Source organism: Ambystoma mexicanum, chromosome 4p, assembly GCF_040938575.1.
Source record: "Ambystoma mexicanum isolate Mex_15411 chromosome 4p, UKY_AmexF1_1, whole genome shotgun sequence".
Classification (NCBI taxonomy): Eukaryota; Metazoa; Chordata; class Amphibia; order Caudata; family Ambystomatidae; genus Ambystoma; species Ambystoma mexicanum.
Genome location: NC_090927.1, coordinates 1,260,096,556 through 1,260,124,058, shown reverse-complemented (window position 1 = coordinate 1,260,124,058; position 27,503 = coordinate 1,260,096,556). Strand labels below are relative to the sequence as shown.

Below are 27,503 nucleotides of genomic sequence, written 5' to 3'. Positions count from 1 at the left end.
CTTTACAGAACCTCTATGAAATTCTCTTGTCGACGACATCCAATAACATTAGCCAATATCTCTTTCCTCTGCAGGTTCTGCAAGGGAAAAAGGATACACTGGGAAAGATGTTACTTTGTAGAGGATCACTTCGCTTTGTCCTTACGGAACATGCCTGATATCATATGATAACCCCTCACATAAACAGATGGTGACGTTTACCCAATGAGAGCAAGGCTTGCTGAATTTCTTTCATCACATTCGTGTACAGTTCCCTCTGCCATTCGTGCAACAGCCTCCACTCCTCGTCAGAGAAATAGGCAGCAACATCATGGAACGTCACTGGAGCCTGGAACAGGAAGTCGTATGTTACACTCTCATACATGTAGCTTAATTCAGTCAAATGTAATAATGAAATAATACTTCGATTACTTGCCGGTAATCTTCATTACACATAGTCCTGCTCTTCTGCCTCACAGATTGAGATTCCATAATAATGAAGGCCACCAGCCTTCCCATCAGATTATTCACAAAGCTCCTTGGTTTGTTTCTATATTCACGCAGGTGCCCTTCTCCTCTCGCACACAAGGGGATGAAGAGAGGAGTCAACCACATCCCCCTGATTACTAACCAGAAGATATGGGTGGATCCCAGTCCCAGGGAAGGAGACACAGGTGTCTGTTCTGTAACATGAAAGTAGTAGGGACTGGGTGTAATGAAGGTTACAGGTAAGTAATCTAAGCATTACCCCCCACGGCCACGCTTTCTTATCATAGCCCATACATAACAAAGACTCTCATTCGACCCCATGTGCCCAGTTGAACCGCACACCAAGTGACTTCTTACCAGTCACCAAACAATAGGAGCATCGGGGCAGGGTTGCCATGAGAACTGCAGAAGCAAAACTCTGCTCCACCAGACCAGGCAAGAACAAGTGAGAGTGCCTAGTGCAAGTACTTGGGGGAAGCCGAAGTGGCTACCTTGTCGATACAGCCAAAGCACTCCTTAGCCCAGGCCCATGATGTGGTAATACCCCTAGTGGACCTCCCCAGGACAGAACCTTATGGAGGGAATCTGAATGAGAGAAGGCTAGAGGGATTGTGTCCTTGATCCACCTATTCAGGGAGGGAGAGAAGGTTTTGTGACCCAGGTTTTCCACTCCAAAGGATACTAGAGAAGCTGCTGGTGGAACGAAAGGCAGCCATCCTTTCCAAGTATGCGAGGAGCACAGAACGAACATCCAACGTGGCCAAGAGAGCTCCCTGTGAAAAACTATACCTAGTTGGACATAGTGGTCTTTGAAGAGGTACAGTTATAAAAGCCAAAATTCATATGATATCATTTTAATCAACTGGGTTCCTGTGACTGCGGCAACTGTTTTAACTTGTGTGTATTTCTTTGTTAATTTGTTTTTTTCTTTTATCAGCTTGGTATCACATCATTAAAGACATTAGTCACTGCATTCACCATGTACACTCTCAAATAATAAAAGTAATACAGTAGGCAGGGTGCCAACAGTAAGGGGACTCATTCGTCTCACCATATGCAAGAACATAGAACTAGGCTTAGGTTGTACAAGTTCTGAGGCTAGGACTGTATCCAGAATACAATAACTAGCTCAGGCCATCACTGACTCGTGGATTATATGGCACCATCTGCAGGAGGTTTCCTTAACAAGTAATTTCCATAATACGCCAACATGTTCTTGGGTTAAGACGCCGGAGGCATTATGGATATGTACAGTTCTTCATTGTCATTAGCCCATACGATATCTGATAACCAACCTTCAATTGAAGTAGGCGTCCTGTGGGTCCAATGTTTAAATATACAATGCTTTGCTAGCAAGCAACAAAAGATGAACACACCTATGCTTGATTAGAGACATTTCACAGGACCAGCACCTCCATAAGCATACTACACACTCCACCCCAGAAGGCGCGCAACGCAGGACAGGCCCAGACCATGTGCATATAGTCGGCATCCACCTCAGGGCACCTAGGGTACTTCCCATCATTATCCCCGTTTCATCTTCACACAAGTGTAGTGGAACCTTTGCACGACTTTGAACTGCAGGATAGGAAATCTGGAATTAAAAAGCTACACTCCCCGTTAGGTTGTACATTTTCAGCCAGTCGCCAACTGTAAGGGGTGAACCAAGATCCACCTCCCATCTGTTACGTAGTTTACCCAAACCTAATGGTGTAGCCGCATGTATTAGGGCATATGAGGTAATGACAATTTGCTGTTAGCCCTGGGAATTAACAATATTATGTTAGGATTGGATCTTCCTCACGTTCACTGGGAAATGTAGACCATTTTGCCTTAAAGGCTGCTCTCATTCTAGAATAATGTAGATTGAATAGGGGCATCAAAGTGTGAATAGATGTGGCATTATTGATTGAACAGAATATTCCGTTCACATACATATACCCTACTACATCAGACCCTTCACCGCACCAGCCCAGCCGGACAGACACATCCATTATGGGCGGCATTTCGGGCGTGTTCCACAATGGTACATGAACAAAAAGGTCTGGGAGCCCCTCTACCGAGAACAAACACGGCCAAATAACCTGTTCTATGAGAAGGTGACCACTCAGGAGGGTTTGCAACCACATTGTAGCTTACTGTACTGTTCACAGGAGCCAAATAACCATTTGCATATCAGTCTGGTCCCACCCACTCTTTGCAAGGCCAGACAGGGACATTCTGAACCAAGTACAACAGATTAGGTAAAACAATCATTTTTATCAGGGTGACCCGCCCCACCACTGACAATTTCACAGGCTACAATTATTATCATCAAACAGTGATTGATGTGACCTACTTATAAAGATCCCCAGGTGCCTTATCCAATCTGCAGACCATCAAAGTGCATTAATTTCTGGGGAAGGTGTAGCAATATTGGTGAGCAGGAACATTTCAGATTTAGACCGATTTATTTGTAATCCAGAGTATGTGCCATACCGGATGACCTCACTGAGCACATGGACCAAGTTGAGATGTGGGTCCCTGAAATTAACAGTACATCGTCTGCATATAAAGAGATGATCATGGGAGCCCAAGCAACACAAACACCTCTATCAGAGTGTTTTATCCTAATCAAATGTGCCACAGGTTCTGTAATTAAAACAAAAAGCAATGGAGAGAGGGGGCAGTCCTGCCTCGTACCTCTGGTCAAATGTATGTCATCAGACAGCTGCTTGTTCATGCACACTCTAGCAAATGGTAGGGCATATAGCAATGGAATGCACTGAATAAACAAGGGACCAAAGCCACATTTTCTTTTTGCGCATCCAGTGACACTGCCACTGCACGAGATGTGGGCCTGATTTGTGCTATAACATTGATGAGCCTATGGCCATGCAAGGCTGTGGACAGTTAGGGGATAAAGCCGGCCTGCACCTGATGTACCAGTGCATCATATGAGGCACTAGGCAATTAGCAAGTACTTTCGCAAAGATCTTGACATTAGTATTCATTACAGAGAGTGGACGATACGAGGCACACTCCAATGGTGCTTTATCTAGCTTCATCAACAATATAATAGTGACCTCATGTACAGTGGAGCGAAGTATCTTAGCGGTCATAGCTTCGGCCCAGATGGACTGCAAATGCCACGCAAGAGTGTCACAGAACGTCTTACAAATTCTGCATGGAGGCCATCCGGCCCGAAGATTTCCCAACAGGCAAATCCACTATGGCCATTGTGTACAAATGGTATTAGTGCACACTATCGAGTAATAAAGAACATTTCTATCGATAAAAGAAAAACGTTTATAGAAACTTGGGTGCAGAGGAGGTAAACTAACCTTGACACGAGGTTGGGAAAAAAGCAAAACAGATGGTGTCCGTAATGACGGGCACTCCCGTCGCCTGCACACCTTTTTGCTGAAAAATCAGCCGAAAGTAATTCAAATACATGTAAAGTACATTTAGATATAAGTTACTTGTTGAAATTCTTGGAAATGCTGTAGAAAAGCATGATAATGAGAAAGTTGGATTTTCAAATCTTCCTTTATATTCAAATTTACACTGCATAACGCGTTTCAGGAATCACTCCATTCGTTAGGTGCAAATCAAGTCTCTACAATACAATAAGATGTGATGTTAATACTGTACGTGCTTTAGACCATTAAATTGTACATACAAATATATAGTCCATGATATAATTAATAGTGTGAGACTTGATACGTGATCATAAGATACTCAATGTTCAAAGCACATTCCACTTATAATGTGCATTTCACTAAACAAAGTTCAATTTGGATTAATTTTTTATGTCAAAATCTCAATAATATGTCTGTCAAAATCCATTAAATCTGGAAAGGTTGGCATGCAAAAGAGTATAAAGTGCATTAAACAAAATAAACGAGGTGCGGGCATATCTGCTCAGTATAGAACCATAGTGTCCATAGCCCATTTCACTTGATGTTATGCATCAAAGTAAAATCACCATATTTGTCGTGCCAGAGGAGGCATGGGGTCCAAATAGTTAATAGAGGTGTACCTCACAGGTATATTAGCGTCCGCTTTAAGAGCCACTGGAAAAATCGTATTCTGAGATCAGGAATGGCATGTCATCAGTACTATTAGAAACGCGATATTGCCAGGCTTTATTGTCTACATAGAACACAACAAGGAAATGCACTTGAGGAGAACCATCTCCGGTTCCGGAAGCATCTCAAGGCCTTCCACTTTGCATCTGCCTCTCCCTTGCTGATCTGCCCTCTCTTGACACTGTGCATCTGGCCACCCTCTGTCCCCTTGGCCCAGTTACCTGTTCACCCTGCTACCCTTCTGCACTGCCTCCCGGCCACCCCTTGCACTGGGGACTGTATCTGTAGCCATACAGTCCCCGATACCCCATATTCTTTTTTTTATGCACTTAGACTTACCCAGTTTGCTGCTGTAAACACAGCACTTGCCACTAACTGACTGCACTACCTCTGTTTATTGCTCCATTATATATTTTATTTGTATTTTTTATTATTTATCTGTTTATCCTCTGCTCTGCACTTTCCACTCTCTCCCTTCCATGCACTTTTCCCCTTTCCCTTTCCCATGCACTTGCACGATCTCAATGTCACTGGGCCTAGTAAGATCCTTGTTTTGTTCTCTCCTGTTCCCCTCCCTTGCCTTGTCGCGCTCTGAAACACTTGTGTACGAGCGCGATACAAATAAAATATCATATCATATCAAAGAAAAGAATCTACAAATTAATAGAAAAGTATCTTGAAACTAATGGAGAAAAATCATCCAAAAACGGGAAATCAATAGGACTCCAAGACAAGTCTATAAACAGAAAGTCGTTTGTCGCGCACTCTCGAAGTAGTCTCGATGAGGCTGAAAAGATGTATACATATTTGTCACTGTAAGGATTGAAAAATAGCTATAGCTATAGATGCACACTTGTGTGTAGTCTAAGACTAACCTGTACAAGTTTGCCGTAGGACGTCAGAAAAGCCATAGTGTCATGATCTCTGCTTCCAAAAGATCAGGACTTGCCCGACTCCCTTGGAAGCAGACCCATAACCCCGGTTCCGAGTGCCAGCCAGTCCCAATTGGGACCTTTTGGACCCCGTCCTGGCGCCAGTGGCACCAGGCTCATAAAGATGCCCAGTCCCAGCGCTGGAAGCGCCGGGCTCATAATGCTTGGGTGGACTTACTTGCAGCAGACCATGCTGCTTACTTACCTGCCAGTTGAACCCCTGATCCTCTTCTGTTTGGGACTACTTTTCCTGTTGGGTGGGGCAGGAGCCACTCCCTAGGTTCAGAACACTGGAACTCTTCTGGAAAGCAGGAACTCTTTTCTTACCTAGGCGTGGCTGTGGAAGGAGACATCTAAGCACTACAGGAGGCTATTTAAACCACACCCGATGGATGAATCTTGCTTTGCGTTATTCTGCATTCTCTGCAGCAGAACGCTCATCGTGTCTTCTGCTTCTGATCCTGGGCCTAAGGGAACAAAGGCTTACCATCCTGGAATCCAGTCTTCAGCAGCACCTGTAAAGACAAAGAAAGAACAGGTTAGCACTACGGTCTTCAGTGGCAGCGCATCTCTTACCTGGTCCATCGGCTGTCACCAACGCCTCGCGCTGCATTCCGGCATCTGAAAGACAAAGGCTTACCTACTCTTCGCATGCTCCGGAGGTCTTCGCACTGCATTCCGGCATCTGAAAGACAAAAGCTTACCAGCTCTTCGCACGCTCCGGAGGCCTTCGGCGCTGCATCCCGCATCTGAAAGACAAAAGAAGGTGCGTTTAAAGACATTGGGCAACTTTATTACTCACGTGCCATTACTCCTTCCCACGCCGAATCCAGTGGGTATTCCAGCACCCTTCAGCTTCTCTAAAGCTCCGAACTTGTACCTGCAAGATAAAAGGGACAGTTAGTGCGCATCGTGAAGCAGGCTACAATCGCTTACTTACGTGCTTCCAGGCGCTTCTATTCCTCACGCGGGTTCGATCCTCAACTCTCATCAGCCCGCCATCCGCCATCGCCGGAACCCTGCAAAACAAGAGATATCATTACAAAAGACTTTTAAGACATTTGAAGTGCCCAGAACTTACCGTTCGTGCAGTTAACGACGGACAGCAGTCCTCTGAGGTCAAGAGGCCTGCACCCTTATCCAGTGAAGAAACTGGTTACGGCACCCTTCCCCGAGGCAGATGGAGAGCTCGGCGTTCACTTACCTAAGGTGAGGGCGTTAACCTTTGGGGTTCTACAGGAGAAGAGAAAGGGAAGAGGAGAGAGGCACCCAATAACAGTTCATTAATCCCATATTTTCTATCTGCAGACATCTTACCCTTCGAGTCAGACATACAGTGCACAGAGGTCCAGCCCAAAGAGCCAACCGTGTGTTACACATCACCTTTGAAGATACGGCATTCACCCAGTCAAGACCGGCGCCTCTGCGGGAATCAGGTGAGCGTTACACATAGCCAGAGATGCGAACGGAGCTAAAGTTGTGAATCTAACATTCAAGCACAGAATTTAAAGTCACCGATAGCAAGGCATTTTAAGCAGAATAGGCACAATCTGGCCCAGATTAGATTTATGGTCCTGAAAATATTTAAAACATCATCTAGATGTGGCAACAAAATACAGAAACTCAAGCAAAGAGAAATGCAATGGATCCACATGTTCAATTTGCACCCAAACTATAAGGCCCTTCGTTATATGGCCCTCTACAATTGGTTGGTATGCTCGTGCCAGTCTGGAACATTCGGCTCACTAGCAGCACTTAAGCTCATACCGCAGGTGCCACGAGGTGGACTTGACTGTACCTCCCCACCCAATTAGCCCAACATCTCTCATCACCCATGCCTTCTACCATGAAGACTGTCTTCGAACTTGACCTTGCAAAGTATCCTTGCCTCTGGGAATATAAGGGAGTGCAAGCATGCACTATTTTTATTCTGAAGTTCTTCCCCCGTTTCTATTTTCATCCTTGGCTCACGTGACAGAAGATCACAATCTGGTCTATTTTGCTGCATTTAATTGTCATAAATAAATAAAACTATGGTGTACTTTCTTTCACCTTAACAAGGTACGATTCAGCATCTCCTGTTCACTGCCTTCAAGACTAGATAACCAGTCTTGGCTGCTTCACCCTTGACACCAGGCCAGTCAGCCCTTCCAGACTCATCAATGATCTCGGTTAATTCTTTGCTGCGACACAGCTCTCAGCTGTTCTCTCAATGGGTGTAAGCTTACTAAAGTTGTTACACCGATGTCCAATTTCTATTCAATGGCGGCTTTGCCTGCAGTCTATTCACTACTGATAGCCAGTGTCTAAGATTACTTGATCTACTTGCATTTCAGCATCTGTACAGTTATTGAATGACTTGCATTTTCTGCAGTGCTCTTCACACATGCAATCGTCTCTTTGCATATCTCGGGAGGATAGGTCAGGGGCAAAGTGCTCGCCTTGGAAGCAAGACGACACAGAGCAACACAGGTTCGATCCCCGGGTGCGTGCTTAGAAACCTCTGGGTATTAAGCGTGTTATAAATAATCATATGAAAGTTTGCTCTATTCTTTATTTTGTCATCAGTTTCTATAAGGGTCATACATCTTCTTCGCCCACTCGCTTCTTGTGACGTCACCAGCTCCTTTTCTTGCTCTTTTTCATATTCCTTCGGGGATTTCCTCCATGAGATTGTCATCTCTTCGGGAGTACATCTGATAAGGTTTTCTTAGTAGATACCTTTTCTTGAAGATTCAGCGCGGAATGGTCTCAACTGCTGGTGTCAAACATGGCACAATCTCAGGCCTCCAACATACAGGTGAGAGGGGGGCGGGACTTCCTGCAGAGGCATTCGGCTGCTCCTGTACACTCCCCTCAGCCCCTATGGTCGATCCATCAACCACAACTTCACCAGTCTCCACATTTTGGTATCTCCTCTTGAAGAAGTGCTTCTTGGGAGTGCAGATCTTCATCACTCCCTTCAGGGACCCAGCTGATTTGACATGTTCATCCACACTCCAGGTCATGTAACTGCACTGGCCATTCGGATTGCAATAGACCCATCATCCTACGTTCTTCTTGCGATTCCTTGGGTGTAAGAACTTTGTTCCCTTAGGTGCTGTGATGCTGGCCTATATGTATTTTCTGATATCTTCGTCTGACAATTCCGTGGGTCCAAACCCTGATTCGACACTGATCATGATCTTTATTCCTAATGCTTTCTTTGCATTCTTCTTACACTGTGTAATTATTATCCTGATCACACAGAATCCAAACATCACCATCACTAACACTGCTCCAAGGAACTTGAAGATGTTCGCCATCCACTGCAGAATCCAAGGGAATATGGACGCAAACCAACTGTAATCAGCAAAATCCACGGTCTCATCTTCCAGTATTTTCCAGTATTTTGTGTAGGTTTGTCAACAGCATTATAGCCTCCATCAAGGTTCCATTCTCATCATCGTGAGAAGGTATAAATGTGCAACATGATTGGCCGATTTTGGCGCAAACTCCTCCTTCCATCGCAGTGATCATGTCAAGGACATATCTGTTCTGTAGGGTCACCAGTCGTATGGCCCTCAATTCTTCCATGATAGCATTGAATCCGTTTATGGTGGTGTTGATTGTCTGCAGAAGCTTCCATCTGGTAATCTGTAACCATTTGGCATTAGCCATCGTCTGAATCCCGAGCATGAAGATAGTTGTGAAGATTGAGGCAGTCTTACTGAACAACCTGTGTTCATACAGAATAGCCTTATATGCATCTGTTGATTTAGCTGACAAGTAGTTCTCACTTCCAGTTCGATTGAGAAATTCCTACTGCATACGGCGCAGAGTGGCCCAACTTCCCTAGAATTGTCCTCGGGTCATGCATGCTGCAAGATGAACAAGGCAGCTGGCATTGTGTTCTGGGACTTCCCTTGAAATAAAGGTTTGCACTGTACACATGGCATAAGGTATGAGAGCGCAGACATAACAACTCTCCTTAGACGTTCTCTCTCCCACACTTTTCATGTGCCGATACCACATGTTATGACCCAGGTGTGCTGCATCGTATAAATAGGTATTAATCCCTTCACTTCCTCTGTATTTCTCTTATGTCTCATCACAAAGTCAGACCTCGTATAGTAATCAAGAAGCAAATCAAAAAGAGTTCTCTTTGTAGGGAGAACCGTAGGAGCCTCTACCTCAGTAGAGGTAAGCAAATCAAAAGCAGTAGTATGGGGTACCATAGTGGCCTCTACCTCAGCGGGAGCACTAGTATAATAGAGACTGTAAACGAAGAGGGATAGAAAGACAGAGTGTAATCATGCAGGAATATATCTTGCACCAAAATACTGACATCCACCTTTTGTGACATCCTGGTACTTGTAAGAACTGACGTTTAGGCTTAACTTTGATAAGTCAATGTAATTCTAAAGTTCATTTTTCAAGATTCCCCAAGACTCTCAGCAAGGGTTTACACTACTACTAAAATATCTATGAGTGTCCATACGAGTCTTTGTCCAAATGCAAAATCTGCATTAACAACTGGTCGCCTTATAGTCCTTCTTTGTCATCGATCGAGTCTGCACACACTGAAATTCTTCTTCTTGTCTTGCTTCTGGATCAGCAACAGTGGGGGTGGGGGGGAAGGTCTCGCCTTTATATACTTTAACATCACTTACGTGAAGCCAAGCTCGCCTGCCTTGGACTTTCACTGCTGAAGGGGTTATATTTTCAATGAAAAAGGGGCCATGAAAACGTGGCGCGTGCCACTATCTGGTGAAATTCTTAATTAGGACAGAATCACCAATAAACAATTTGGGTGCCGATAAAAGTTATCCGGTTGCTGAATTGTCTTAATCTGGGTTCTAAGGCTGACCCCCCTGACGCTGGAGTTGATCTGAAATGAGAGAGATGCTAGAGGTTATACTGGTCAAATATCCCTTCTACTCCTAGACGGAGGTGTAAGAGGCGTTCTCATCGGCCTCCCCGTCACTAGCTTGTGGGGGGTAAGGTGGTGCTCTGATCCAGGCTGATTCCAAAGGCCATATAAAGCAAAGGGTAGGCAATATTGCCATCCCTTCTACAATGACAATTTAATTTTGGCAATCCTTTCTTTCAGGAGGCAGTTGAGTCTCTCACATATCATGTTTGCTTGCGGGTGATAAGCAGAAGAAAACCTGTGCTTAATATTCAGTAAAAGGTCTACCCGTTCAAACACCTCATATACAAAATGTGTTGCATTATCAGATCTCAGCACTTCACACACACCCCATCTGGGAAAGACTTCACGTTCTAAAAACGTCACTGCACAAGTGGCATCAGGGTGTGTACATGGACCTTCCTCAATCCACCTAGAGAAGGGACACACCACCACTACCATATACCTCTATCCATTACACATCTGCAGCATATCAACATAGTCAATATGTAAATGCTGAAAGAGACCATTCGGTCGAGGTATTACTCCTCGAATTGTTCTCTGTGTATGCCCAGCAGTAAACCTTTGACACATGATGCAGTTCATTATAAATAGTGCAACGTGTTCCAATGAATTCAAAATAAACCAGTCTTCTGCAATTGTTGCAGCAAGACTCTCCTATGCACGGGGTAATGCAGCTGCTCAAGTGCGACCTTTAATAATGCTACTGGCATCACCGGCTTTCCAGTGCTATCCTGTTGCCATAATGCTTCAGTGGGGGATAAAGAACACCCCCTTTGTTTCCATAATTCCTGCTCTTCCTGTGGTGCACTTCCTTGAATCTCCATTAATTGGGTCATCATCAATTTATTAAACCCTTCTTGCCGCACATAGTTGTGAGAACTTTCTCTTTAATGCTCGGAGTATCGAAACTCAAAATATCTGGAGAATATGCAACCCTCTTGGCTTCTACTTCTGCGGATTCATTTCCGCAAGAAATAAAATCTGTTTGCTTAGTGTGAGCTGCGCAATTAACTACCACTATGGCTACTGGGAGTTGTAGTGCCTTAATGAGCGTGTCCAATAAGGATGTGTGCTGCACTGGAGTGCCGTCCGCACTGAGGTAGCCAATTCTTTTCCAACATGCCAGCCCTGCGTTTACGGCTGACGTCACATAGGCGGAGTGACTGTACACCATCACTTCCTGCCTGTCATGTTTCTCGAGCGCGACAATAAGCGCCAACAATTCTGCTGCTTGCGCTAAAAAGTGAGGCGGTAGCCTGGCACTTGCTACAACTTCAAATCCCCCATTTAACTTGTGCCTCACTACAGCTGTGTCAGAATGCCTTTCCCTACTAGTCTAATCAATTTTCGAAGAACAATCAACAAAGAGAATTTTCCCTCCTGACAATGCATTTTCGTTTACTCGATGTATATCATCATAAAATTCAACATCATTTGCACAGTCATGCGCACGATCGCTGTCAGCTATTGGCTCGGCTACAAACGTGGCAGGATTCACTATTTTGCATCCAACAATTTTAATTGCTGGGTTCAAAATTATTACTTCATAGGCGGAAGCTCTCTGGAATGTCAATGTACCTTTGGGCATCTCTAAAATGGCAAATAGAGCATGCTCCACAAAGAGAGTCATAGAGCAGCCCATAACAATACTTGTAGACTTCTCAACTGCGAACGCGGCGGCTGCCAAAGACTGTTTGCAAGGAAAGAGTCCTTTCATAACTGGGTCTAAAATCCGACTGGAATATGCTAAAGGCTTGTACCCCAATGTAGTCCTTTGTGTGAGTACTGCTGTCATGACTGTCCCATTTATGTGTGAAAATAAATAAAACTCCTCAGCATAATTGGGAATTCCTAAATCGGGGGCTGTACAAATTGCATTTTTCCCAGTTCCTCAAACCCTTCCTCCATCTCTTCAGTCCACTCTATTTTCACTTTATCCACTTGTGCTTTCTTTAAAGCTTGCAAAAGAGGTCTCGTATATGAACTGTAACCAAACACCCAGGCTCTAACATAGTTGCATACCCCCAAAAACTGCTGCATTTGTCTCACTTTAAATGGCTTTGCGGTTTTCATAATCGCCTCAGCTCTTTCAGGTGTCACCTTTTTTCCTTCATGTGAAATCAGCTGCCCAATGTATAACACCTCTTCTTGACAGTACTGTAACTTCTCTTTGTCTAACTTGTATTTTTTGTCTGCTAGAATAGTCATCAACTGAATCGAATCTTTTCTACACTCATCTTCCGTTGTGCTACAAATTAAAATGTCATCTACCTATTGTATCACTGCACTCTTAAGATCAATATTACCTAAATCCATCTGTAAGATTCTATTTAAGATGGATGGAGACTCACAGTTCCCCTGGGGAAAACGAGTATGTTTCAGTCGAGTTGGGCAAAACATAAAGGAAGTCAAGTCTTGTGTATCTTTGTGCAACGGGATCGAGAAAAACGCATTCTTCAAATCGATCACAGTGAAATATCAAGCTTCCATTGGGATACTGCATAGTATCGTCGCTGGATTTAAAACATCTTTTTTTATTGCATTCGGTTTAAATTAAACCTTTACAAATTAATATTAAACAAGAAGACACTTTCACAAAAAATTCACATAGCCATCATAATCAGAGAAAAACAAATCCTACAGAGTAAAACAAAACAGATAAAACATAATACAAACAATGCAAATAAATACAGAGTAGAAAGAATAGCCACCTAAATAAAAAAAAGACATCCAAACGGATTCTAAACAGCAAACCCGCTGAACAAAGTTGATAAAAAGGACATCATATCATTATAAGATTACACAATCCAAATTTAAAAAAACATACACATTCCGCCTTGACTGAACAGTGCAGAGAATATCCCTAACGGATAACAGAAGGAGGGATAATTTAAGCTCTTAGATTCTAAGTCCCCAAACCTTTGTCACCAAATAAGCGAAAAGAACAATCATTACAAGGTTTCTCCTCAGGTTTTATACAGGTTAAGACTTTTGATGAAACCGGATACAGCCAGGCCCTCATGAACGTTCTGGATACTGAGGCAACGCTTCCATGCCATTTCCTCACTGCAATGTAATTGATTTAAGTGCAGGGCCGACAAGAATTTAGACCTTAATATCTTTGGTGATTCACTATTCACACCCCAATACTAAATGACGTAACGACTCAACAGGCAGAACCTACAACCAATTGCATCATTTGTTATTTTGCTCCTAAGCTGGATTTCCTCAGTAGGTAGGAGATTACACCGTGACTTAAGTAGCAACCCATGATAATAGCGATTAAGGAATTGGAGCAGAATATAAGAAAGAGATCCTTGGTGCTTATGTTCATGCACAAGATGGCCCACGGATGCATTTGAGTGGAAGGCATCAGTCGTCTGAATCCAATCAAAGTAAAGCAGGGCCCTTTTACCCCTCAAGGGGTTGTTAACTAAGGTCTCCAGATTCGAGCCAATATCAAGAAGGATGGATTCACATCTTTCCCTTAGGTCGATAAGATCCACAGAGAAATTCACATTTTCACCCAACAAATGGTAAAGGGAATCAGGTAGTGGGGCCATAATCTTCTCAGATAGTTTTAGAAGGCGCCATTGCACCCTGGTCCATATTGATCTAACCCCAAGTTCATACCTTAATGCGGAAAGTGGGACTGCATTAGGAACACTGTGGATCCGCCTCCATACGCTACCCTCAATTTTATCAACACTTTATCTGATGTTAGTTCAAAGCCATAGATTCATTTAGGCACCATCTTCCCTTTGAAGAACATTATCGCTGGATTCAGGCAGAACCTGCCAAACTTGCGATCGATTTTTACCATCTGGGATTCTAACAGCTTGGCCTTATGCATCAAGGCATCAATGCCCAATTTTGATCCCTTATGTAAGCCAAAACTGAATTCCAGATACCCAGACGCTCTCAGATAGCTTCACAGGTGTTCCTTCAATATGCTCTACAAATCGGTTAGTCTTCACCCTCGCTCTCGTAAATGCAAGAATTTTGGTTTTACTGGGATTAATAATAAGCCCATTTTCTTTTGCATATCCCGCAAATTTATTTAGGAGCCTCTGCAGACTGACCCTAGTTAGGTCGAAGATCAAAAAATTCTCTGCATATGCATGCCATATGATTTTTGCCTGCCCCTTTTTAGGCACTATCGACGATTCATTAGCTAAGGTGAGCGCCACATCCGACATATATTGGTTGAATAGCCAGGGGGCAAAGACACATCCCTGTCTGACCCCACGATAAGATCTGATTCTCTGAGAAACATTCCCTTTTTGGCTTAATCGGACTTGGATCCCGCAGTTCTCATATACTCCCCTTGATAAGCATCAAAAGCACCCCCCCGGCATACCCCATGCTGCCAATTTAACCCATAGTTTACTGCGACCTACGCAGTCAAATGCGGGCGATAAATCAATCGAGGCCATGAATGTACAGCCCTTCGATCTCCTACATGCATCTTCCTTGATGCATTTGAGAACAAGTCATTGACATTTGTCGAATGGCCCTTCCGAAAATCGGTATGAAATCGGTCAAGGGGATGAGCCACCTTAGCCCAATCTTCTAAGTGTGAGAGCAAGAATACAGAGAAGACCTTACAATCGGCATCTATGAGTGAGATTGGCCGATAATTAGTTGGGTCAGACCTGCTTCCACACTTGAAGATAGGTATCACATGGCTGTGCTTCAAGACTGGCGTTACACCTGTACAGATAATATCTTTAAACTCCAGGTACAATAAATTCACCCAGATGTTCAAATCAGCCTTAAAGGTATTATTGGTTAAACCATTTGGTCCCGGTGCTCGTGACTTTTTGCATTTAGTTAGTCGGGCGTAGATGGTACTAATGTCTAAGGGAGGGTCCCAGTTAGTGTTATTCGGGTTAACCCTTTCCTCAGGTGGATCATTCGTTGGGGCCCCAAACCTTTCCTAAAAAAACTCAACCCATTCCAACTCAGAGATACTGTTTAGTTGGGAGACTTCATATTTAGGATCTTGACCATTGATTAGAGACCCAAATGCACTGACCTCAGCATTAATCAATACCCCTAACATGGACTCAGCGTCCTGTTGCAATAGGATATTTTTACTGATTTGCAGTAGTTTTTATAGGTCTGCTTGGTTTTCCTAAGAAGCTCAAGTCGAACTCCCCCATCCATATTCAATCCCTAAATCGGTCTCAGTTCCCTCCTCATGGTACATTTCAGAGGCTAAATACCGTTGTTACAATGGGTATGTCTATTCAACCCATTCCCTCTTGTTCCAGTCGTAGGACAGGTACCAGAGATAAAGACACCAATGAGCCTCTGCAGCTCGATTGCATTGAAAGTATTAATTTTCCAATCAAGGGTAGATCAAATCATAGTGTCCCTCACATTCTGATTCAGGGTACGGATGTTGATATCAGTTAATCTGACTGCATTACCTGCCGCATTAGCAACTACAAGTGGCTGGGACCTACATTCCCTAGTATTTAGTACCAAATCGAAGGTTACTGTTAAAATACAGTGGTCACTCCAATCATTGTTTGACACTGTAAAACGACACATCGATTCAGAAGAAAATTATCTAGGTAGATGTAATCCAGAAGAGAGGCACTATTCCCCCCCTGTGCCAAGTGTACCGGATTAGGAACTAAAGGACATTTTACCTCTACAATCTGGTTAATCGGTCTCATATCTTGTATAAATCTCCACGACTCTCCTTTTGATTTTTTTGATCGGATACACCGCGGTATTGCACGATGATTCCAAAGGCACCAGAATACCATACCTTGTTTCATCAGTGCTGAAATGGTCCTAAACATACCCTCATTAGCCTCTGGAGACATGGGGTACTGTCTTGCTCAAGGTAAAATTGCTCCTGGCTTCAGTTTTATTTTAACTTCCCTTATCCCCTTTAACAACCCTACATCATAAGGGCCTGTAATCCATAGGACGCTGGGCACCTTCTACAAGTCTTCATCCAGAAATGCTGGATGCTGCCGCATTATTGCCATTCGCTGTGGGACTTCCCTCTGCTCTATTCTTATCCAGTATGTGATGCTCATAAAGAACACCACTTCATCATCTGTTCAGTTTTCCCTTAACATTTCACTGTAGGTTATGTCCGTCAATCTATACCCTTCTTCGAGAGCTATTACTGTCCTCCATGGTCTACCCTCATCGTCCATTCTTTATTGCATCACCATTTTCCTGTGTACTATGGCTGCTTCCAATTCTATAGGGGTAGTCTGCCCCCCTCTTCGTCCATAGGTATCTGTGGTCTAAACAGAAATTCATCAGGTATTCTCACAATGTTTCCCACTAAGCCAGGTATCCATGTCAATAGCATGCTCACCCCATATAGGAAAACCTCTGGCTCTACTGAACGCCTCGCAGAGCCACTTGCCCTGTGAACACCAGTATAAATTCTCCCACGTTTAAATAGTTTATTCTTGGAGTGGAACACACTATCCCTTGATCGGTAAATTAAATAGTCATGTTTAGTTTTGTGATCAAATCTCTTCCCAAAATGTTAACTGGTGTCTGTCGTGAATACAACAGAGGAACAGACATGTTGCACTCTCCTATAGAGACTGGTAATTCATCAGTAAAAGGAACTCGACTCGTAGCTCCAGAGAACCCTTGAGCATTCATGGTAATTCCCGACATTGGATATTTTCCCTCTCGTATACATGAACTAGCAGCCCCAGTATCTACTAAAAAATAAAAAGATTTGCCTCCTAACGTCACATCGACCCTTGGTTCCTCTTGGGGGTCTGGTGTCACTGATAGTGCTGAACACAACAAGTCACCCTGTCAGCTATCTTATTGTGGGTACAGACTCATCCCCATTCCTGTGAAAGGATTTCCTCCTACCACAGTGACACCTCCTATTCTGGGTGTCAGCACTTGTCCTGTGTTTGCATACTGCTGCGTCTGCTTGGGGGCCTGCTGTGACTGCCCTTGCAGTAGATTCATCTGCACTTGTGCTGGTTGCTGTATCTGCTGCACTTGCGGCGCTTGGGTCTGGTACAATGTCTGATCTTGTGCAAACCTTTCCCTAGTTTGTGTGCTATATGGTGAAGGATAAGCTGTCCCCCTTCTTGAGAAGTGACCATTTCGTACATTCTTTTGGCTCCCACATACGCGTGCAATGTGTCCCGTCATCTCACAAGTCCAACATACAGGGGAAGCCCGCCTAACTAGTCCCCCTTGGTTAAATCCTCCCTGGATATTCAGATTCTCATTCTGTGCATTCTGAAACCCACCTTGATTATTTTGGAATCCACCACTTCCTCTGTAGCCCATACCTCTGCCTTGTGGCATGAACCCATAACCACTTTGGTCCATCGGGCGCTGATTATTTGCCTGCGATGTACCCACTGCTTCCTGCATTCCCAGTCCTCCTCTGCTTGTCAATACCACCCTTCCCATGGAAAACATTTGACAATTGTTTCTGAACTAACTTAGCTTCCTCGATTTTCCTATTCTCATCTTTCTTATTTTTCTCTTGCAACAACCGACAGTGATGCACTATTGTCAGTTGCATCTCAGCCCATGGTTTTGCGTCCATTCGCACTTGTTTCTTCATTTGCCTTTGCACTGGCTCAGGCAAACCTTGACACAAAATGTGGTAAAATAATGCCACTGTTTTTCCCACGGCTCGCACGTTTCAAGTTGCCATCGCTCTTGAATATCATGAATGTAAGCAATAGAGTCTTCATATTACATGTCATAATTGTACCCATATCTGATTCCTCCACACATCTGCTCTGCAGTTATAAAACGGTGCTCCATCATGCGCTGTGTTTTGTGCTGTCACACTTGAAAACTCTGCTCTCCTCCATATATCAGCCCTTTCTACAAGAATAGCTACCAAGAGACCCTTAATGTCCCCTATAGCCAATGTGTTTCCTCCTGTCATTTTCTCTAACTCGTATATCCATTTCCCAGCGCCCGAATTCAAACTCGGGAGCTTGCACCTTAAATTGTTCTTATCCATCTGCAGCCATGGAATATACTGTGGTCTTGCTCCCCCTTTTTCCAATAAGGGAAACTGCATAAACTCCAACCTGCAGTCGGCTCCCATCATCAGCCTATGCATGGCAGGGATGAAGGGGTGGAATTTAAGGTGTCCCTATTTACAGATGACACATTGTGCTATATTAAAGACCCAGGGTCCTCTTTCAGACAACTGATGGGGGCTTTGAAATCATATATGGTGCCCTAGCAGGCTAGAAAGTAAAGTAAAGCACTCTAAGCCATTCATACTCAAGATAGGTGTAGCGCTAATCTCTCAGGCATGCGCAGTTGCAGTGGTGTCTTAGGGTAATAGTACCAGTATATAAACTCTGACTTTGGATGGGTCAGATGCATCTGAATGCGCTCCTTATGTGCGTGTATTCCTCGTCTTGCCTTATCTTTACTGTGCTTCTCCTTTGGCCTCTGGCTGAGCCTGACTTTCACTTCTTCCTCTGACTTGCTATCGACTCTGCCTTCTCTCTCCTCTGCTGGCTACCTTATTCCTAGTCCTCCTGGTTTTGCCTGCTTTTGTTGCCAAATACTCTCTGCTCCTCCTTGCCTGTGCCTCCTTCCTGTACCAGTCTTCAGCAATGATTTAGACCCAGTGCTGACATCATCAGTTACCAGCAACTCAGCGACCCTGTGGCTTCCACGGCCAGCATCTCAGTGCGGTCTCTGCACCACCTAAATCCGGGGAAGCTGTCCCGTAGTGTGGGGTGTTCTCCTTGCTCTCCCCTCGAGTTCTAATGAGCGGTGTGCTGAAAGATGGCCTCTCACTTCACTCATTCTTCCGGCAACACTCGGGACAATTGAACAAAGGCCAAGGCTGGGGAGACTTCTTCACAACCTCATCAGTGACGAGACCAGGTACTGGACAGGTTCAGATGCCATCTACTTCTGGACACCATGAAAGCAATACAGGAGCTCAGGGAGGAATTACAAGCCGTGCGACTTGAGGTTGCAGCCCAGAAACAAGAAAATGAAGCATTACGAGGGGCTATAAACCGCAGTAGTATTGGCTGAGAGCGCAGTGACACAATTGTCGTCATATGATGGGGATCCCAGGAGTTTTCGGCTGCAACATTTCCAGTTGGACAAATCCAAGATTGGGTTTATTCAAGCAACCTAACCGGCAGTGATTTGGCCTGGGCAGCTCCATATATTATATATATATATATATATATGTATATATATATATATATATATATATATATATATACACATACACACACCAACAGCCCCATACTAGAAGACTTCAGTGAATTTGAGTAGGCTTTTCTGGCTGTCTTCCAATCACCCAATTGGGCCGCAAGAGCCCAGAACCAGTTTTTGAATTTAAATCAGGGGCATATGGAATAAATCACCTATTTGAGCCACTTCCGACAACTTGCTGCGGATTCCCAAAGGCCGAAGGTCATGCAATGCACACTTTTCCACAGGGGTCTACGAGAAGAGTACAAGGATGAGTTGGTCCATGCTCCAGAACCTGTGTTGTTACAGGGATTGATGGACCATGTCCTTCAGATTGATCATCACCTTGCTGAACATCTGGGTGAACAAAGAAAAAGGGTTGAAGTAACAGCACAACCAAAACCTCCCCTTCCCCAGTCCATTCAAGTCAGGAAGGGACACCCCGGAGGAACCTATGCAACTAAGGGCTTTGCAGGCAAAACAAAGAAGAGGGCGTCTCAACCGATTGTGTTTGTACTGCAGTGGCGGTGGGCATTATCTGGTTTCTTGTCCCTTGAGACCCTCCAAGTGTGCGGGAAACTAAAGGGCTTGTTGCAGGAATTAGAGGGCGCAACAACCCCACATACCATTGGCAAAAGCCCTCCAACCTTCATGGTATCGCTCATGCCACCAGTTTGTCTTTTGTCCTTGGCAGTTCATCTTCACTGGAGCCGGGATCTGCCACCCATTACTGCTCTTGCCCTACTGGATTGTGGGGCCCCAGGAAACTACATTGATGCCACGTTTGCACACCGGACTGGAATACAACCATCTCTATGCCAAAGCCAAGGAATTATCTTTTCATCAAGACTGCATGGAATTTTTGGGATACGTGATTAGTTCTTCTGGACCCTATGAAGGTGAAAGCTGTTTTGGATTGGCCAGTCCCTCAAGATATAAAGGCTACACAATGGTTCCTTGGGTTTGCTAACTTTTACTGACGGTTTGTGGCTGGTTGTTCCACTTTGACGGCTGACATCAAAGGTCTTCTTAGTTCCAAGAAATCATTCCAGTGGAATGACACCGACAACGCCATCTTTTTGCCCCTCAAAACCACCTTTACAAGGGCTCCTGTCTTACAACATCTGGATGAAATGCATCAATTTATCGTCAAGGCCGATGCCTCAGAACGGGTCATTGGGGTAGTACTTCTTCAACTCAATCCCAAGACCTCCATTGAGCATCCCATCGTTTACCATTCCAGGAAACTAAGAGCATGTGAAAGTTCCCCTCCTTTCCAACTCCTCCTCACCTGAATCACCGGCGGAATCTTCTTGGAGTTCCGTCTTCTTTTTTCTTTGTGTATTTCTGGTTTCTTTACTCCTTCTCTGATGCAAATACGGGCGTGACTCCCCGGAGGCCACCGTGACTGGATAGGAACCAAATTCCAGAAGCCTCCTAGGAGCCAACCCGCTGTTCCAGGGAAAAAGCCGTAAGCTGAAAAAACCCTGTGTGGATGGTCTTCTTCAGGTTGGGTAGAAGAGTAGAAGCGAGGCCAGTCCTTCCTCTGTGTAGTATGATCGAGAGAACAGAGAATTCGTGTCCAAAAAGGCAGTTTATAGTAGCCGGTGATGCCGAAGGAACTGAGGCACACCAGGAGCACAGGATAATGGCCGGATGGTAGAAGAACGCCAAGACAGCGAACCAACGAACTGGTGATTAGTAGCCTAGAAAGGGTAGACTGTCACTAGAGATAAGAATCTCCAGGCGGAAGAAAAACAGAGTAAATTGAAAAGAAACGGTAGGCAAGGTGAAAGTAAATAAGGTACGTAGCAGGAAGGATAGATACAGAGACTGAGGAGTTAAAGAACTAACCTCAAAGTGCGATTATCAGGGATCCAACCGTATAAAGAAAAGCTTCCCAAAAAATAGTACGTAGACCTCGGTGTAAGATAGTGGAAGAAGAGAAGAATAAACAACAGGAAGCAATAATAGGTAGCGAGAGATTCAGAAACACAGCGCTGGTAAGATACGAACGTACTTAGATACAACGCATCGGAGCACTGGTGTGTTGTGCGTAAATACGTGCTGGCGGCCATCTTTGATGATGCATAGACCGCAACACAAAGCTTCCAGCATCCATGTTAGGTGTACTTCCATCGGTTCCAAACCTTCCAAGTTCGATGCATTACAGTATGCCCCCTTCGATGTCGGACACCACCTGGCTTACTCGGGTACAACCTGTGAAACTTCTGAACAAGTCTTGGAGCACTTATATGGGTTTTGGGCTCCCAGGTTCTCTTTGATCTGGGATATCCCTTCCAGTGTACCAGATACTGCAAAACACCCTGTTGATAACGTGAATCAACAAATCTGTCCACTTCGTACTCCTTGGTTTCTTTGAGATCTGCTACACTCGTCTTCTTAACACTCCTCTGATAAGGATCTTCCACATAAGCCTTTAGTAAGGAAGTATGGAATACCAGGTGTATTCTCTTGAATCGAGGTGGTAGCTTCAACTTGTAAGCGACAGGATTGATCTTAGCTTCGATCTTGTATGGACCGATATATCTTGGAGAAAATTTGCCCATACGTGTCCAGCGAGGTAAGTACCTGGTGGACAACCATACCATTGAACCAGGACCCCATTGAGGATTTGGTCTTCTCTTAGCATCGGCAAATCTCTTGTAGTTCCTTCTGCTCTCCTCTACAGTCTGCAAAGCCAATTGATGGGTTTGTTGGATCTTGAACACTACCTCGTCTACTGCCGGAGCCTTGGTACTTCCGGCTGTATTGGTGGGTAAAAAATGCGGATAACCATAGGTACACTGAAAAGGACTCATTCCGATAGCTGTACGTACTGTGTTGTTATATGTGAACTCTGCCATGGATAACAATGATGCCCAATTGTCTTGTTCCTTGTTACAGAAACACTTCAGATACTCCTCCAATGTGGCATTTAGTCTCTCCGTTTGTCCATTGGACTGAGGGTGGTATCCTGAAGATAATGCTCTATGGATCCCTAGTTCCTTACACAAAATGGACCAAAATTTAGAGGTGAATTGTACTCCTCTGTCCGAGACGATCACTCGAGGAAACCTGTGCAGTCTTATGATGTCTCGTAGGAACACAGAAGCTGTCTCAGAAGCGGAAGGCACTCCTGTTAGAGAGGAGAAATTAGCCTGTTTGGAAAAGGAATCAACAGTAACCATTATAGCTGTCTTCCTTTGGGACGGAGGTAGATCTACGATAAAGTCCATAGATAGATTCTCTCAGGGACGAGAAGGTAAATCAGCTTGCTGTAGAATTCCTAAAGGCCTCTGTTTAGAGACCTTTGCACTAGCACATACCGAACAGGAGTGAACGTACGAGTTAACATCAGCTCTCATCGAAGGCCACCAAAAACTTTTGGCCAATAGTCCGTAGGTGGCCTTTTGTCCCCTATGACCAGCTAATGGGAGATCATGGCAAAAATGTAGCGCTTTGGCTTGAAGTTGCGAAGAAGGAAGAAAGAGAGTTGAACTGTAAAACCATAATCCACCTCTTTTTTGAAGACCTTTAGACATTGGCTTCTGTCTGGTCCATGTCTTGTATCTCTTCCTAACCTTCTGAAGAAAGCAGTTGATCACTGCTATAAATATTGTGGTAGGCAACATCCTTTCCTTCTCAGTAGGTGTAACATCCATTCCTTGTTCTTCCGACCAGCTTCTAGAAAGGGCGTCAGCTACTCCGTTTTGTGAGCCTGGTATATACGTTATCTGGAAATCAAAGTTGGAGAAATAGTATGCCCATCTGGCATGACGGGAATTGCGGCATTCCATCTGCTGGAGAACCCGCAGATTCCTGTGGTCAGTGCGAATTAGAAATGGATGCGTGGCCCCTTGTAATAAATGTCTCCACTCCTCACAAGCTCTTCTCATAGCTAATAGTTCTCGCTCAAGTACAGAATAGTTTTGTTCACTGACTGTAAGAGTACGCAAATAGTAGGCGATGGGATGTTCTACTCCTTCATTATCCTCTTGTAACAACACAGCTCCGAGGGCTCCGCCTGAAGCATCTGCTTCCACGATAAAGGGTTTTGACTGATCCGGTTGAATAAGCACCGGAGCTGCGGTAAACAGTCTCTTGAGGTCCAAAAAGGCTGATTGTGCGGTAGGATTCCATTCGAATGCACTTGCTTTCTTGAGAAGCATTGTCAGAGGAAATACCATCTCCAAGAAGTGAGGAATGAAACGACGGTAGAAATTAGCCAGACCAAGAAATCTTTGAATATCCTTAGGAGAAGGTGGTTCTGGCCACCCGGAAATGGCCTTTACCTTATCCGTATCCATCCATATTCCATCAGAGTATAAGATGAAGCCGAGGTAAGGTACTTCGGTTGCCTCAAAGGTACACTTTTGGACCTTAGCATACAGACTATTGTTCTTGAGCCTCTGCAGTACTTCCTTAACCAGTCTTTGATGTTCCGTTGGAGTGGAAGAGTAGATCAAAATATCATCTAAGTACACTACTACGGAAGTTCCTAGCATATCAGCGAAAATGTGGTCCATGAACCGCTGGAACACCATGGGGCGTTGACTAATCCAAACCGCATCACACAATACTCGAACAACCCCAACGGTGTTCGGAAGGCGGTCTTCCATTCATCGCCTGCATGGATCCTGAGTAAGTGGTATGCTCCGCGTAGATCGAGCTTAGTGAAGATCTTGGAGTCCTTAACAGCTTCAAGAATGTCCCTTATCAAGGGCATGGGATAACGATCCCGGACAGTAATTCTGTTTAGTTCTCGATAGTCTATACATGGGCATAATTCTTTTGTTCCCTTCTTTGCTACAAAGAAAAGTGATGCACATCCGGAGGATCTTGACTTCCGAATCAGACAGTTCTGAAGATTAGAGTCCAGATATTCTTTCAAGGCAGTCCTTTCCTGCTGGGACAACGGATACATCCTACCGAAAGGTAGTGAGACTTCCTCCTTTAAGTCTATCCTGCAATCTTCAGGTCGGTGAGGTGGGAGGAGTTTGGGAACAACATCTTCAAAAACCTCTTTGTATTCTTGATACTGGATGGGAATGGCAGAAATAGAAACTGTAGACTGGTTGATAGGGTAATCGGGGACTTCAACCAGTTGCTCCTTGATGCAATTCCTTCCACAGAAATCTGAGTTAAAACTCAGTCGATTAGCACTCCAATCAATAGAAGGGTTGTGAAGTCTCAACCAAGAAATGTCAAGTATTACTGGAAAATGAGCAGCCCTGATAGTGTCAAAGATTATCTCTTCGGTATGATCCTTCATGGTTACCTGTAAGGGTAATGTTTCCATAGTAACAGGTCCTGACAACAATGGACGTCCATCAACACCTTCCACAGGAATGGGCTTCCTCTTCTGCCTGAGCGGAATTCCCTTGTCTTGTGCCCATGAGGAGTCAATAAAGTTGCCTGCAGCACCGCAGTCCAACATGGCTAATACCGGAATCGAGGTTCCATTAGTAGGGTTCAATGATACTTGAAATATCATCAGTCGGTTGGCTTCTCCTGTGTTAGTGGTGTTGCAAGGGTTTGTGCCACCTTCCCCGCAGTCTCCCTTGCGTAGACTCAGGGTTGCGCGTTTCCCGAACGCCGAGATGGAATCTCTGTACAATCTTTCAACTGATGATCTGAAGACCCACAATACATGCACAAATTGTGTTCTCTCCTTCGTCTTCTCTCATTAGAAGACAGGGGTCCTCTGGTTGCACCAATTTGCATTGGTTCCTCTGCAGAAACACGATCCTTAAGTTGTGCACCAGTTTGGTGGGTGGTTCCATTGGAGTCCTCAACCCTTCCGTTTCTCCTGGCGTCTCTCATTCAACCTGAATTCTATCCGGAGTACCAAGGACACCAGATCGGAGAACGTCTCGGGTCTTTCGACCCATGCCAACTCATCCTTTATATCTTCGTGCAACCCTCTTCAAAATATGGTCTGCTGCGCAGTGTCTGGCCATCCTGCTAAGCTTGTCAAACCTTGGAAGTGAGAAATATAAGTCTGTACGTCTTGGTTCCCTTGCTTTACGTCCATAAGGGCCTCATAGGTAGAGTACTGAACCTCAGGTCTTTCGAACCTAGTCTTGAAATGGCCAACAAATAAGTCGTAATCATTTACCGAAGGATCATCAGAGGTAACTAGAGGTGTTGCCCACTTTAATGCACTACCCGTTAGGTTAGCTATCAGGAATCCAACCCGTGATCTACCCGACTCAAAATTCCTCCTTTTGAAAGAGAAATACACGGTACAAGCGTCGAGAAATTCATTCATTCCCTTAGGGTAACCATCATATTTGTTAATGGACAGGGGCATCGGCGGTAGTTCACCTCTTCCTTCATCTCGGGTAGCTATTCACTGACGAAGAGATTGATTCTCAGCCTGCAAATTCTGCATTTCGACTCGTAGCGCTTGAATGGCGTTACACATTTCTTGATCCTGTTCAGGAGTAGCCATTCTCTTTGTCTTTTGGCGTTGTATACTGTCAAAACTGGTTGTTCCACTTTGACGGCTGACATCACAGGTCTTCTTAGTTCCAAGAAATCATTCCAGTGGAATGACACGGACAACGCCATCTTTTTGCCCCTCAAAACCACCTTTACAAGGGCTCCTGTCTTACAACATCCGGATGAAATGCATCAATTTATCGTCGAGGCCGATGCCTTAGAACGGGCCATTGGGGTAGTACTTCTTCAACTCAATCCCAAGACCTCCATTGAGCATCCCATCGCTTACCATTCCAGGAAACTAAGAGCATGTGAAAGTTCCCCTCCTTTCCAACTCCTCCTCACCTGAATTACCGGCGGAATCTTCTTGGAGTTCCGTCTTCTTTTTCCTTTGTGTATTTCTGGTTTCTTTACTCCTTCTTTGATACAAATACGGGTGTGACTCCCCGGAGGCCACCGTGACCGGATAGGAACCAAATCCCAGAAGCCTCCCAGGGGCCAACCCGCGTTCCAGGGAAAAAGCCGTAAGATGAAAAAACCCTTTGTGAATGGTCTTCTTCAGGTTGGGTAGAAGAGTAGAAGCGAGTCCAGTCCTTTCTTCGGTGTAGTATGATCGAGAGAACTGAGAATTCATGTACAAAAGGCAGTTTACAGTAGCCGGTGGTGCCGAATGAACTGAGGCACACCAGGAGCACAGGATAATAGCCGGATGGTAGAAGAACGCCAAGACGGCGAACCAACGAACTGGCGATTAGTAGCCTAGAAAGGGTAGACTGTCACTAGAGATAAGAAACTCCAGGCAGAAGAAAATCAGAGTAAGTTGAAAAGAAACAGTAGGCAAGGTGAAAGTAAACAAGGTACGTAGCAGGAAGGATAGATACAGAGACTGAGGAGTTAAAGAACTAACCTCAAAGTGCAATTACCAGGGATCCAACCGTATAAAGAAAAGCTTCCCAAAAAATAGTACGTAGACCTCGGTGTAAGATAGTGGAAGAAGAGAGAAGAATAAACAACAGGAAGCAATAATAGGTAGCTAGAGATTCAGAAACACAGCGCTGGTAAGATACGAAAGTACTTAGATACAACGCATCGGAGCACTGGTGTGTTGTGCATATATACGTGCTGGCGGCCATCTTGGATGATGCATAGGCCGCAACACAAAGCTTCCAGCATCCATGTTAGGTGTACTTCCATCGGTTCCAAACTTTCCAAGGTCGATGCATTACAGAGATCTTAGCCATCATGTAAGCATTCCAAGAATGGAGACATCATCTTCTGGCAGGAATCCATAAAGCAGAGGTGAGGATGGATCATCGGAATCTGCGGTACCTAAAATCCATTTGTTGCACCAACAGTCATCAGGCATGTTGGGTCTTTTTCTTCTCGCAACTTGATTTCTTTATCTCTTACATACCTGGATTCCAGAACAAGAGAGCCGATGCACTGTTCTGTCTACACGATCAT

At 44.5% G+C, this 27,503-nt stretch overlaps 1 protein-coding gene across 3 annotated transcripts in view; it reads right to left on the bottom strand.

The window, feature by feature from the left end:
* The window catches only part of LOC138453790 (zinc finger protein 773-like), a 411,528-nt gene that overhangs the window by 342,678 nt on the left and 41,347 nt on the right, over positions 1-27,503 (bottom strand). For all 3 annotated transcript variants that reach the window (XM_069606944.1, XM_069606946.1, XM_069606945.1), the window contains exon 2: positions 202-328. In XM_069606944.1, the coding sequence (XP_069463045.1) occupies positions 202-328 (127 nt within the window). The remainder of the gene's footprint in view (positions 1-201; positions 329-27,503) is intronic.